Source organism: Nylanderia fulva, unplaced genomic scaffold (genome assembly GCF_048542155.1).
Source record: "Nylanderia fulva isolate GAGA-0341 unplaced genomic scaffold, ASM4854215v1 Scaffold87, whole genome shotgun sequence".
Taxonomy (NCBI): Eukaryota; Metazoa; Arthropoda; class Insecta; order Hymenoptera; family Formicidae; genus Nylanderia; species Nylanderia fulva.
This window is the reverse complement of record NW_028190993.1, coordinates 209,542-225,054: the sequence shown is the minus strand read 5'-3', so window position 1 is coordinate 225,054 and position 15,513 is coordinate 209,542. Positions and strand designations below refer to the sequence as shown.

The 15,513-nt window shown below is 25.2% G+C and overlaps 2 protein-coding genes across 2 annotated transcripts; both read right to left on the bottom strand.

Moving 5' to 3' along the window:
- Nucleotides 1-440: 440 nt before the first annotated feature.
- Nucleotides 441-5,583, bottom strand: LOC114944712 (lipase 3-like). Its single transcript, XM_085489539.1, has 7 exons — nucleotides 5,260-5,583; nucleotides 4,392-4,572; nucleotides 3,645-3,759; nucleotides 2,566-2,806; nucleotides 1,496-1,654; nucleotides 1,200-1,427; nucleotides 441-864 (listed from the first exon to the last, which is right to left on the bottom strand). The coding sequence occupies exons 1-7, from the start codon at nucleotides 5,422-5,424 to the stop codon at nucleotides 682-684; spliced, it is 1,272 nt and encodes a 423-aa protein (XP_085345665.1). The 5' UTR covers nucleotides 5,425-5,583; the 3' UTR covers nucleotides 441-681.
- Nucleotides 5,584-9,454: 3,871 nt separating this feature from the next.
- On the bottom strand, nucleotides 9,455-15,016 carry LOC146719773 (lipase 1-like). Its single transcript, XM_085489541.1, has 7 exons — nucleotides 14,544-15,016; nucleotides 13,740-13,920; nucleotides 13,449-13,563; nucleotides 12,552-12,795; nucleotides 10,600-10,746; nucleotides 9,993-10,220; nucleotides 9,455-9,699 (listed from the first exon to the last, which is right to left on the bottom strand). The coding sequence occupies exons 1-7, from the start codon at nucleotides 14,709-14,711 to the stop codon at nucleotides 9,523-9,525; spliced, it is 1,260 nt and encodes a 419-aa protein (XP_085345667.1). The 5' UTR covers nucleotides 14,712-15,016; the 3' UTR covers nucleotides 9,455-9,522.
- Between the last annotated feature and the right edge of the window lie 497 nt (nucleotides 15,017-15,513).

Below are 15,513 nucleotides of genomic sequence, written 5' to 3'. Positions count from 1 at the left end.
AAATTAGCATTTTAAAATCTTTCAATATTTAGATGACGTAAAATGTGTTATTATTTTGTTTTAGTATTTAATTGCGCTGAAGATGATCAAAAAACAGATTACAATGTACGTCTTTCTTCTTGATATGATACATTTCGCATCCTTCGAAACGTAAAACTTACAACATTGCGATAGTCATGCAGAGAACGACTTTTCAAGGTGTAGAAAATATAGTTGATTGTGTGAACGCTAATTTAAATCACCTAAATTTTATTTCAATTAATGTCAACGAATGTGCTCGATATTTAATTAACGAAATACAGTTAAATCTTCCTGTCAACGGTAGCATCAATAACCGTATCGTGAAACTCACGATCAGAAGTAACAGTAAGGAAATAGAACGTAATGTACGCACCCAGCTGAAAGTTTTAACATTTCTCGATGTATACTTTGAGATAACATTTTTAGAAATAATTTCATTGTATTTCGAACAAATTGTACATGCAATCATATCAAAACGTAAATGTTAATAATTATTTGACGAATATTTTCTTGAAATGTTTGTGATCAATTTTGTTCTGTAAAAAATAGCTTAAAACATGTTTTGATTGTATCTTTTAATGATTATGACTTCAAATAATTGGCATTTAAACAGAGATTTTTTATAAGCATTTATTGTGCAATATTTATTATTTATTTTGATTACCGACGTAATGTCGATGTAACATTATTCACATTTTTTCTCTCTATAAGCTTGAGTATTTTGTCATATATGAGTTTGGGCGCATCCTTGGCCCACAAAAAATCCACATGATTAAATTTCGGCCACGGTACTTCGTAAATATCCACTACATTAGGCAACGCCTGAGAGAGCCTCTTTACATCCTTAAAAAATGACAGATAAAATAACTATATTATCGCAAAATTTTCACATTTTTATCGACAAGAATAATTTATTATTTTCTAAATTTTATTTACTTTCTTTTAAATATTTTTCCACAATTTTATGTATAAAACTTGACTCTATAAACAATTCGCGTGAATCAATATCTTTTTCCCACATACACATATTTTTTCTCTAAATCTAAAAAATGTTTTTTTTTTAATTTTATATGTACGAAGCTTGACTTGATAGTACCATCAGATCGAATTAATGCATGCTTCTTCCTCTGTTTCTCTCCTACGTGATTTATCCGCTCATGCATTCTTTAGCTACTCACCGCGATATTAATTATCCAGTCGCCAGAACCGTAGATCAATGCGATTGGTACCGTGATATTTGCCAGATTGTAGTTCGGAGGTACCGGTGAATGATACTTTAACAGATTTTTCTCACGACCGTAATCATATTGGCAAAATCTGCCCGATTTCAGCTCCTGACCGAAATGCAGAAGCGTCTTGGATGAGGTTCCGGCCGGATCGTGATTCAGAATGACAGGCAGTAGATTCTAAACAGGGAACAAGGACGTGTATGTGAAGTCCAATCAGGAGGTTTCGATCGGGAATCATTACTCACGTAGTCAAACTGCTCGCGATCGTAACCGCATATCATAAATATTATGTTGGCGCAGATTTTCTTCTCGATGGTATACTTGTTGCAACCGTATTTTGTGAGAAACTTCAGGAAAAAATTCTGCGGCAGAACCTCGTCGTGAAAAAAATATCGCAGCAGCATCTGCAATCAAAGATCTCTAATTTGTATAAAATTCTGCTGAAGTTCACGTTTTGTGGCAGTATTTTTTGGGAATACTTAAGCATTTTTTTTAAATGGGATAATGTATGGTAATTTCTAATGAGTTGCTTCGATGTTAATTTTATCTCTAAAAAAACATCTGGTTTTTTAAATTGAAGATTAAGAATATATGTACCAACAGAATACATAAAATATAAATGTAAAAGGAAAATATTTGTATTTAATTTATAAACGTTATAAGCTTTTACATATTGAAAACAAATTGAAATAGTCAATTAATACGTCAGGAATTGCATAGAATAAAAAGTGCAAAACAAGATAATTCTGCATTTACGAATTTATGAAAAAACTGAGAAAATCTCATTTTTATTTATTATTTACAAAATTTTGGAGATTGAAAAAATTTATTTACAATGTTTAAAAAAAGAATTTTTTTATTAAGATATTATAAGATTCAATATTATTAAAATTTTTGTATGCTTCATATCAATAGGAACATTAATATAGAAATGATATCACTTTTATAATATTATTAATAATAAAAAATTTAATAGTAATAAAATAGGAAAATGTATTTAAAAATATAAATTTTATATGAGTGTGTGTATATATTTTATATAACTTTATATAATTTTATATAAGTGTGTATATGTTTTATATGATTTGTATAACACAAATTATATAATTTTAAATGTAACTTGTACAATTAAAAAATATTTACTTTTTGCACCATTTATGCGATTTTGTGTGTAATAGATATATATTATAAAAAGAATACATAAAATAACATTTTTTTTGTTTTGACAATGAATGTTATTCTAATAATTATTTCGTAATAATGAATTATTTTTAACGGTATTTGTATATGTTACTTTACCTTTACCGTTACGTACCTTTAGTTTCGAGAGAGGAATGAGATATTTTATCGGACTCTTCATATGATCTATAAAAGCCGCTGGCGCCAAACTAATCATTATTTGCACCTTTTGTGCGATTTCCGGACGCTCTGACGCCATTACATAAAAACTGCTTGTGCCCATCGAATGACCAATGTACGTGTGCAATGGTTGAGATCTCATATTCGTGATAAATTTAATCATCGCGGATAAATCGTAGATGCCCATCTCATGAAAACTATTGAAAAATATTCTCATCAAATATATAAAGTATAAATTATAATTGTTGCATGTATATATAATGTATGAAACATGCACGTATACAGAATTTATAAGGTATTTTTGCATTTCTTTTTTTCTAAAGAAGTAATAAACATTTTTCTACTTTGACAAAATTTATGGAAATAAATAATCGAGATATCTCATTTTTTAAATCAATAATACATTTGCTATTCTTGATTTTTGAACAAAAATTATTGCCTACAAGTTCTATTACGCACAAATAACAAAATAAGAGACGGAAGACCCCGATGAAGTTTCGAAAAGTACTCACCCCCGATTTTTTGTGTTAAAAGTTTTATTTTAATTCTGACACAGACATGAGATATCTCGAAAATAATGCATTTTCGGAAAGTAAAGGAAAAATATGCTTATTGTTTGACAAAAAATATAGCTGTAGTCTATATACTACCAAGATAGAAACTTTATACACTTATATTAGAATATAATCAGTATCTTATCTATATAAGATACCTTACATATATTTATATTATAGATAAAGTTTCTAGGTATAAGTGCTGTTTAAAAAACTATTGCGTGTATGTGTATGACATACCATACAGCATTTAATTTTGGAAATTAAAAATATATACATATATGTATAAAAGTATATAAGAAAAAAAAAATATATATATATATATAAGTATTTATATTGTCCAAGTTTAGCATATAAATTTACTGTTGTTTAATGCCAATTTAATTTTATCGCGTTACAAATGCATTATTTTCAAAGTATATTTTATTATTATTATTATTTTTATTTTATTATATTTTTTTAATATTTTTATTTTATGTACCTGAAATCCCAAAATGTCGAATTTGATGGAGATAGAGAAATATGCGCCCTCGAGTAAGTATTACCACGAAAATTGCCCAACCAAACATCATATCCCTGATCCGCCAATAGATAAGCTGTAATAAAAAAATAATTTTGCAATACTTATTGCATTATTTGTATCTGTTATTAAATAATTTATATTTTGTTACATATGTACATTTTAATTCTTTATAATATTTTCACATGATAATATTTTTTTAATAACAGATTAAGACAATCTATAATGTTCATTATTACCCGATAATATTAATAAATAATTTTTATATATTATTTATGTAATATATGTTATTTAAAAAATTATTATATGATATATTATATATTGATAATTTAAAACATTTTGGAAATTATTTTATAACATATATATAGAATTTTTAAATATGTATTACATTTTAAATTATACATATATTTAAAATAAATTATTTCATTTATCGGATAATAATATAAAAATTCATTATAAATTAATTCATTATCTTAATCAATTATTAAAAAATATTAAATACACGCACATATTTATATATATTATATACATACATCATAAAATAAATTTTAAAATTCTTCGAAAAGTGAGATACATTAAAAGTTACATTATAATTAAAAATTTATTTGAAAGTTTATTTTGACATATTTACTGTTTAAAGGAAATAGCTCTTTCTTCAATAGAAGAATAATCAACAGTATTATCTGAGAATATTTATTAGAATTGTACCTAGTGCTTTGCCTTTGCCAAGAATGACCCAGTCGGCGGAGGTGCATAAGAGACCGTGTTGCAATAAGACAGGTAAAGAATCATTACCACCTGGGATGCGATGTAATGTCAAGAGATAACCGTCCTCCGTCGTTATAACATGAGCTTCTGCGGGATAACCAGTTCTCCTTATTATTTCCAGCTAAAAGAAAAGTCGATAAAGGAAGCATTCTCAAAAGTTCATCTAAAATTGTATTTATTGTGTAAATAATGGAGCAAGTTTTTGCATTAAATATGCAGAAATATGTATTAAATATCGATATATAATTAATATAAAAAGTAATTGTTAAAAAAATTAAAATAAAATAAAAATTAAGTATTAATTATTTAATTAAAATTTGTGCGGGGGTCCATTTGATTGAGTAAAGTATAAAATTTGATAGAAATTATTTCTTTCTGGGTGACTTATTATAGAAAATTCTTACTTTTTTATATTTATCTCTAGAATCAGTTAAATTATCTTAATATGATTATATCATAATCATAATACTTATATATAAATATATATTTAATTTTGTCTTGAAAAAATAGATATGTAAAATATACTATAAATATATATTATATATATATATATATATATATATAAAGAATTTAATAACAATTAAAAAATATTAATAATTGATTATTAAATTGATTTTAAAAAACAAACTTATATGACTATCAATGTAAATCTAATTATAACAAAAATGTAAAATTTTCGTGAAATTTATATTTTAATTGTGAATCAAAGCAAAATTATTTTTTGACAACGTTAAGAAATTTAAGCTATATAATTGAAATATTTTAATAAAGATTTTAATTTTTTATGAATGAATAAAAACGTGCTTACCGTATTCAGATCGATATCGGGATTGTAATAAGTGTCGTTCGACTGATTCCATTTGCTAATAAATGGTATTTTTTTGACGAACCCATTTAATGTTAACATATTTGCAAGCGCTGCATCGGAAAAACTGTAGAACATTAGCAGACAAACGATCACGGTCAATTTCATCGTCGATTCAATAAATTATTAAAAAAAAAAAAAAATAAAAACACTGTAGAATTTTCCGAAGACTTCAGAAAAAAAGCAAAAAACACGAGAGCGATCCGAACAATTGAAGACAACTGTCCAGAGCTGCTCTTCACATGCTGCTTTGTATTAGAATGAATCACTTTTTGTTTGATTATGTTTTATCAGTCTGAGAGGGGAAGAAGAAACGAGAGAAGAAGCATTATCGCTTCATTAGTCATCTGATCAGGACAATGAAAAATATATATGTACGTACATATACATACATATACATATATATGTACGATATATGTATATAAATTATAATTAGCATTTGAAAAACACGACGTCTTACATACATAGCGTAAATACCGGATGTCTCAAACCATTACATCCCTTTTCTTTCCAAAACTAAGAATTTTAGAGAAAAACGTTTTAGACAAAAATTGTATGATTTTGAGGGGAACATAAGATGGTGCGCATTGATTTGACCTTGAAATGTCATTTAAAAATCATGTGAAGATCAATTTCAATTTCTTAAATGGAACTACCTATTTTTCATCACATATTCTTGTAGGTTATCTCAACAGCTTTCCGAACCCTTATAATAATGTATTTTTTCATGGAGTACTCTTTGAGTTATAAAGATTTGAAGCTAATAATTTTTTGACATAAAATATAAAATATTCAATTTTCGATAATCATGCCTTAATATTTTTCTGCACAGTATAATAAGATCAATCAATTAGTATAAAGCAAACAGATAATTGTTTTAAAAAGAATATGTAATATTCAACATGCAGCTGCATACTTCTTTTATAAGCAACTGTTTTTTAACACCAATTGATTGGTCTTTAATAAATTTGGCATAAACTACAATACTTTTTTTTCCACCAATTAATTTGGGCTTTACATGTATATTTATTCTCGCAATAGCTAAAAAATATGTTAGAGTAGTTTATACTTCTTTTTATCGAATTTGTAATAAAATCATCTCAGCCAGATTCTAAATGATTATATCAATCTTGATTATATCAATCATATTTTTCTTTATCAATTATATTTTTTAGAAAACTAACAATTTAACTTTATCTTATTTATATAATACATTCTTTATATTTTTTCTTATCATTGGGCATCTTACTATAATCTGTAAGATTAGTTTGAGTTCAATAAACATGTAAGCGGCGATTCTATGATTAGTAATTTTTTACACAATTTTTATCTGAGTTGTCTTTAAAAATATATCAATACTTATTTAAAAAATTTCATCTTACATAAAGCTGATATATGTGATTCTTTTTAGCTATCAATGGAGTTTAATTATATAACTTTGATATATAATTCGATAATTTTGTTCTACTAAATCTGAAGAAAACATGAAGCACAGATTAATATAAAAATATAAAAAACAAAACTAAAAAACATGTTTGTTCACGGCATAATACATTTTGTACTATACATATTATTTGTGAAATTCTCATTTATGCAAATACTATAATTAAATAATAAATAAATATTAAATCTACTGCACACGACACACCAACACTTTTGCACAGACCTACTCTTGAATATTCGCTCGTTTAACCTTGTTACCACTTGTTACGGGCACTCATCATAATGTATTTATAGAGGAATATATTTCTTATTCTCATCTTACACTCAACAGATCACGTGATAGCCTTTAGATGCGTTTTAACTAATTAAAAATAATGTTTGCTGAGATTCTGAATTGCATATAAATTGTTAATGTATTTTTTTTTACTGTCTAGGGGAAGAAAGTCCACATTTCATATAATATTTAATATAATATATGATTGCTTAGTAAGCAAGAAATACATATTTAATCAACATTTTAAAATGTTGATTTTATATAAATTTTCTAAACATTAGGATATAATGTTTTATAAATATGTTTATAATATTTAATAAACGTATAAATATTTAAAAAAATATTTTTAATGATGTTTTATAAATGTTTTTTAATAACATTGCTCTGAAAATATTAATAAAATATTTTAAAAACGTTAATAAAGACTTAGAAAATGTTATTTCAACATTATCGAAACCTTTAAATCGATGTCAAAGTTTGTTCATAATGATGTTGCATACAATGTTAAAAACTACATACTTGACAACATTATTATGTTAGTGAAAATCATTATAATATAGCAATGATTTTTTGTTTACTGGGTGTATATATGTATATATTATATATACAGAGTGTCCCAAAAAGACAAAATATATTGTATATGTATATTTCGAAAAAATATATACCTATGTATATTTAGATAATTTATAATAAATATAAAAAATATAAGTAATTAAATATAAGTAATTTTATGTCAAAATGTCTCATAACTTTTTAAATAAGCATAAAAATTGTTGGTTAAAGATCGTCGTATTTGAACTTTTTTGCTATCAAGCTTGCAGTCTGTACTTTAAAAGGCATTTAACAAATTTTGAATTTATTCTTTTCTCCATCCACCATCTCTTCAAAAGTAAAAACATGTTTTATTTCCAAAAAATTGCATAATTTTATACACTCCATAGGGTAGAATAAATTTATTTTCGCAAATCTTATAATCATTATTAAATGTGGATTTTATCTTGCAAATTAAAAAAAAAAATAAGTTTGTATAATCTTTTTGCAAAGTTATTACGTATCAAAATTATCCATACATTTTTGTTTATTTATCAATATTACTCAATGCACATCACAAAAAAATTGTTGACTGGATTTGGTATATTGTATTAATACGATAATTTTTGTAAATAGTATATAGTAGTAAATTAAAATAACTATTTTATAAATAGTATATTTTTCTTTTAATTTAAATTTTTAGGGCTATTTTTTAAAGTATGTAAAATTCTTTCTCACTTTTCTCGATATATCTCCAACAAACGTCACATTTGATCAAAAAGCCGTTCCATTTTCTCGCAATTAAATATTGCATAATTAATTCCTTTTTTTCGATATTCTTCGCTGAGTTAAAACTTACGTGCAACACATAAAATTCTACAATAATTTTTAAAATTATTTATGTATACAATATAAAAAATATTTTTATAACATAAATGTTTTGTAAGTAGGTTTTTTCTAATATTTTTCTTTTTATCGGAAACAATAAAATTTCTTTGGCTTAAAGGGGTCTTTCAAATAATACGTATTTTTATATGACCTGCCTAAAAGAAAAAAAACATATTCCTTTAAAAGAAAATGTGTAAATTTGTTTCCAATTTATTACATATTTAAGTCTGTGACAGAGATATATGGAGAAAATAAAGATCAAAATGACGATTATAATAAATTTGTAAATACTTTTACGTTAATTCTTTTAAAATAAGTCTGTCTTTCTTTATGTGTAACAAATATAAGGTCCTAAAAAATTAGTTTCTTTACAAATTGTACATATATAAATTATTCTTTAGAAGTTGTTATATTTTACTTTCTTTTTTTGAAATAAATATATTGATCATTATTCTTTTCTTCCGCTGCATCTTTCCGCCAGGAGTAAATAAAATGAACAAAAGACAGATTTGCCTTTGTTTCGGTTTAAACATTTTTTTTGCAGACGATAAAATTTCTGAGAAACTCGGGAAAATAATTTTTCTCAAATGATCCTAAGTCTCTTTGCTTTTTTCTTATAATCTTTCAAATAGCCAAAAAGATTTATTGTTTGTCAAAAAAATTCTTTAACGAAAAAACAAAAGTAAATTTATCTTTTATTATTTTATCTGTTTCTGACAGAAAAGATTGTATAATGCGAAAGAAAATTATGTGTTCACAATATAATAAATGGATCAATAAACGTATTAAAATTTTTACACAAATTGTTCTTTAAATTATATTTATTCACTTATCATGTTTTTTCATCTTTATATTAACTTTTATTATATTTATGTATTATATTGTAGCTATCCTTACAATATTATTCTTAATTCTCATTTTTACTAATTAGTTCTACTCTAAATTGTAAATAATATTAAAGTATAATAAATTTATGTTTCATTGAATTAATAATTCCTGAACTGTCATAAATCGTATTTATTAGTAAAGATATGTAACATTTATCTATTATTTTAATTATCGACGTATCATTATTTCGTAGTTGTAATATTATTTGGATTCTCTTCTCTCATGATCTGGAGAATTTTTTCGTATACAAGTTGAGGCGCATCGTTGGCCCATAAAAAGTCCAGATGATTAAATTTGGGCTCCGATATTTGATATAAGTCCATTACGTTGGGTAATACATGGGACAACCTCTTCAAATCCTTAAAAAATCGTTTTCGCGTATTATTTTACACAAAAACTACTACTCTTTTCTGTTTCATTTTATATACAATTTAACGCAAATTAATCTCTATTGCATATGTATTTTTATTTGAACATCAATTTTTAAAAAACAGTAAAAAAGTAATAAAAAAAATATAATTGTATAATACATATATAGCTTTTTTATTTTTATACATGAATATATTTTTTAATATAAAATATAAACTTTTATAAAAACAAATTAAATTTTAAATATAAAATACTTAATCTTTCAGATTTTTTCGTTACCTACCATCGAGCTGATCACCTTGTCATCGTCGGAATAGAACAAAGCAACTGGTATCGTGATATTTGCTAGATCATATTTCGGAGGCTCCACCGAGTTGTATATCACGAGATTTTTCGCGCGACCGTAGTCATATTGACGAAACTCGCCCGATTCAATTATCTGAGCGAAATGCGCCGTCGTCTTAATCGAGGCACCGGCCGGAAAGTGACTGAAGATGACGGGCAGCAGAGTCTAAGTAAAAAAAAAAAACATAACATGTAGGATAAGATGACTATAGTTTTTTTAAATGCAAGAAACATATTTTTATTTTTCATTAATAACTGGGAATTTATTTTTATTTTTGTTATTTTTTTAACAATATTTGAATATTGTCGAAATCAAACGATAAGTACTTGATAGAATTTCTATTATCAAAATATTTTATATTATCAAAATTTTTTATTATGAAAAAATATTAACAATTTTAAATATTAAAAATTTATTTGATCAAAATATTAATATTCAATTTACATTATAATTTGAAGCGTGATCATACAAATCACGGGACGAAACGACTTTAATCATCATGTACTTGTATTTTGATGACGACATTCACAAAATTATTACTTACGTGATTAAACTGTTCGCGATTGGTACCGAAAATCATAGATATCACATTGTTGCAGAAATTTTTATTTTGATCGCAATTATTTCTTATGATAGATCTCAAGAAATTATCCGGCAAAAGTTTGCCGTGAAAGAAAAATCCCATTACTCTCTGCAATCAAATATTTCTTATTAGTAGCTGTAGCACAATTAACAGGACGTAAAGCGTTAAAAATGTAATATTTTTGTATTTAGAATCAATTTGTTTAAACATTTTTAAAAAGAAATTTTCCGGATAATGATATCAATATTAAAAGTACATTGCATTTGTTATATTTTAATGATAATATAATTTTAATATTATTAATTTTAAATATTTAAAATTAGTTAATTAATAGTATAATTAATTAATATTAATTAATAAAAATATTAGTAATATTAATTTTCCATATTTTATATTAATATTAGTATATCAAATTTTTATTATAAATCTAGTGATTTTATATACATTTAAGTACATATTATATATGTGTTTTATATAATTTAATGTTCTTGTAATGTCATTAGTTAAATGTAAAAAAAATATACAAAATGTTGGACTGTTTAAACATTATTTTTAAATAAAAAAAAATGATTTATTACAATTTTGTATACTCGATTAAGACAACGGCGCATTTCGCTCAAATAATTGAATCGGGCAAGTTTCGTCAACATAAACATATAGTTTTAAAAATAAATCTCAAATCATTTTTATTATAAAACATTATTCCAGAATTATAAATTTCTTATTCTGTAATCAAAAAATATGAAACTATACAGATTGATAAATATTTTTCCTGTACAAATTAAAGTATTAATAATTTAATTTAATTTAATAAAGTATTAATAAGGATGTTAAGAGAAGGAACAGGGGGAATTTTTGAGATCCCAACCATAGGATTCAAATTCCTTTCCAAAAATGTTCTTTCCTTCATAATTGTCGCAATAACATCGCGTTTAGCTCTATTGGTCGAGAGGAATCAAGTGGAAATTGTGGCTTTAAAAATTAAAAGAGCTGACTAAATAAGTATTCGCATTAAAGTATTAATATTAACAAAGGGCGAAAAGCGTTCTAATTTCAGGTAAAAAACAATCCATATAGCCAAAAAATAGATTTATAGTTTATCTAACAAGGGACCGTAACAAACTGAACAATAGCTCCAGCGTAGACAAAATTATCCAAGCATCTTGACTCTCTTTGCATCACTTTCCACCCAAAAACTAGACCAGAAATGAAAGAAATACAAATAATAAGATAATAAAATAATTTTTCTAAAATTTTTTTTAATTTATCCGAGCATCTTAACTCTGTTTGGACTTTCCATCCAAAAACTAGACCGAAAATAAAATAAATATAAATAATAAGATAATAAAATAATTTATTTTTAATTTTTCGATGCCTGTCGTGCTTCCTCGTTTTTTATTTTATTAGTTTTTTAGTTTTTGGGTGAAAAGTGATCCAAACAGAGTTAAGATGCTTGAATAAATTAAAAAAATTTAAAAAAAAATTTTAGAAAAATTATTTTATTATCTTATTATTTGTATTTCTTTCATTTCCGGTCTAGTTTTTGGGTGGAAAGTGATCCAAAGAGAGTCAAGATGCTTGGATAATTTTGTCTACGCTGTAGCTATTGTTCAGTTTGTTACGGTCCCTTGTAAGCTCGTATTTTGTCGATAAAAAAGGACAAAAACAAGACTTCTCAAAGCACCCGTCAGATTGCGGCCAAAACGTTTAGGATCCCCTTAAGAATAGTATTTTTTTTAAATGATATTCTCTAGGGATGTGTTTATATACATACATATTTTATATATAGTGTAAAAATAAGACATAATATACCTAATTTTCTTTTGTTGACAAAAAGAAATATTGTTATGAACAGTTATTATGTGGTAATGAATTCTTTTCATTTAACACAATAGCTTCACATATTACTTTACCTGTAATTCTTTTTTGTAAGAGACCAAATATCGTATTGGACTTTGCATATGGTTTGTATAAACCGCTGGCGCAAGGTTGATCATCATTCGCACCATTTGAGCAATTTCCGGACGCTTTGACGCCGTTATATAAAAACTGGTTGCACCCATTGAATGACCGATGTATGTATGCAATAGTTCCGATCTCATATTAGTAATAAATGTAATCATCGCGGGTATGTCGTAGATGCCCATCTCATTAAAACTGATGGAAAATTTGATTTATCATAAAATATGTTTATATATATATATATATATATATATATATATATATACATATATACATTTATATATGTATAATCGAATATGTATATACATATATAATATAATAAAATATTATTTACACATAAATCACAAATAAGAAAGGCTTAAAGAGCCATACGCGGATGTTGCTGCGTACATTTTCAACGAAAATTAAGTTTTCTTTGAAAATAAACCATGCACAAGACGCGTATCCTTTTCGGTGTACTATCAAGACTTAAATTATTTACATATTTGTGATTAATATAAATATAAAATATGTAAATATAATATATATATCGTTACTTACTGAAAATAGAAAATAATATACTCAGTCAAAAAGAGCGGTACAGTAGAAAAATAAGATAAATTGTGAAAAGACTTTGAATATAACATAGTTAATAATTTATTATAAGATAAGTATTTAAAATAAATATTGTATATATAAATATATGTACAAGCAAACATTATATATATATATATATATATATATATATATATATATATATATGTATGTATAAGTTTAATAAGTTCTTGTGTTTTGTGCCAAATAGAGTTATTATAATAGTAATGTGTAATATATATTATTTTCAATGCATTCTTATTTTACGCAAATACCTGAAATCCCAAAATTTTGGATCGGACGTAGATAAAGAAGTGTGCTTCCTCGAATAAATATTACCCCGAAAATTGCCCAACCAAACATCGTATCCTTGATCAGCTAATAGGTAAGCTAAAATAAAAAGGAAATTGTTTGCAATATTTATCACATAATTTATTTCGTTCATACACTATTTCTTATTATATAATGTTAATTTCCAATTTCTTCAGGCATTTTTCTTGAGGCAGAAATGTTATTAACGACGATATACATATATATCGTTTTAATGATCGATTAAATGGTCATACGTAATGCTTTGTCTTTGCCAAGAACAAGCCAGTCAGCGGAGCTGCTTAACAAACCGTGTTGCAATAATACAGGTAAAGAATCATTGCCACCTGGGATACGATGTAATGTTAAAAGATAGCCATCTTCCGTCATTATAACGTAAGATTCCGCGGGATAACCTTCTTTTTTTATCATCTCTGGCTAAAAGAAAAAATTGAGTAAAAAGAAAGATAATAATCTACAATAATTGATTTAAAACAAATATCATATACTTCTTCTTGCAAATTTATTTCAATTGTCAAATCAAAATTATTTTAATTAAGTCAATTTTAGATTTCCTTTTTTAGTCAATCTTTTTTATTTTTATTCTTTTGAATCACTGCATTTGAAATTAATCACTTTTACGTATATATATGTATTTTACAATTATAATATGTATATATACGTAACTTTATTTTTTTATTATTTTTGCAGACTACTATAAGTATTATTAAAGTGAGAGACATAATAGCGTATATGTATTCCACATATTATTATTATACATATTTTAAGATAGGAAGAAAGTATAAAATTTAAGATTTTATTGAACAGTATACTAATAAATAAATATTAAATCGGCTCTTAAAAAAAAAGAATATAAATATATTATTTTTTACATGTTATTGAAGATGATGTATAATTTTGCGGAAAATTTCAATTTTTAATAAAAAAAAATGGCAATCGTGGCTTAAGATTATTTTAACCATTTTTCGACAGCATCGAAAAAATTTATTCAATCGAAATAATGAAGATTTTAACCTTTGTTTTTATGAAAGTAAACTCACCGTACTTAGAATATTAGAATTGAATTTGGTATTGTTCAACCAATTCCAGGTAGTCCCTCTTATTCTCCTAATGAATGTGCTTGGCTCAAAAGTCACTTGCGGTGACATCGATGCCGCATTAAGGCAACCGTAAAATGACAGCAAACATATGATTCCGAGCAATCTCATCGCATTGATGAGTGATTCAATAAATAATAAAATAAAACGGTGAGATTATGAAGAGTTTTCTGGAATATCAAGGAATATATGTTAAAAAAAATTCACACGCGAGAACGAAATGAATACGACTGCGAGTAACTGCTCTTTGCACGCTACTTTTAAAATAAATCGTCGACGATTATGTTTGTCAAGAAGAAGAAAAAGAGGAATTACATCACGTTATTATCGTCTTACGACATTAAACATTTCGAGAAATATATATGTGCAAAAGGTAAATTTTCGGAGAGTTATATACACACACTTCTTCAATAGCTCCAAATTAATTTTATTATAATTTTTAATGCTTACGATTTTCGAATTATTTGCATTTTAATTAAAAACAATTTTAAATTAGTGCAATGTTTTATTTTTAATGCCTGTTTTACTATTATAATATATGTATATAAATTGTATTAATTTCTTTAGTTACTTTAAATAGATTATATTTTTTTATTTTTTAATTACTTTAAACTTTATCTTTTACTAATGAATTCTTATAGCTTCAAATAATTCGTATTTTTTAACAGAGATTATTTTTTAGCAATTATAAATAAAATTCTGTTTTATTTTTATAAAACATTTTGTTTTTCTTATTATATCTAGTGCATATATTGTGTTGGAATTATATTGTTTGAAGTAAGTGCGTAATGTGCAAGGTTTTAAGCAATCATTGTTTTGGCATAACAATGGATCATTGCGATGAATATGCAATACAACAAATATTTACAAAGTACGATATAAAGACGTGTGAAAAGATGCTAAATAAAAATAA

Excerpts from the sequence above, each read along its gene's own strand:
- LOC114944712 (XM_085489539.1), bottom strand. The coding sequence starts at position 5,424 with ATGAAATTGACCGTGATCGTTTGTCTGCTAATGTTCTACAGTTTTTCC. Across the intron at positions 3,760-4,391 it reads TGGCAAAGGCAAAGCACTAG|CTTATCTATTGGCGGATCAG; the intron begins GTACAATTCTAA and ends TTTTTATTACAG. Across the intron at positions 865-1,199 it reads ACTGGATAATTAATATCGCG|GATGTAAAGAGGCTCTCTCA; the intron begins GTGAGTAGCTAA and ends TCATTTTTTAAG.
- LOC146719773 (XM_085489541.1), bottom strand. The coding sequence starts at position 14,711 with ATGAGATTGCTCGGAATCATATGTTTGCTGTCATTTTACGGTTGCCTT. Across the intron at positions 13,921-14,543 it reads ATTCTAATATTCTAAGTACG|CCAGAGATGATAAAAAAAGA; the intron begins GTGAGTTTACTT and ends TTTTTCTTTTAG. Across the intron at positions 9,700-9,992 it reads ACAAGGTGATCAGCTCGATG|GATTTGAAGAGGTTGTCCCA; the intron begins GTAGGTAACGAA and ends CGATTTTTTAAG.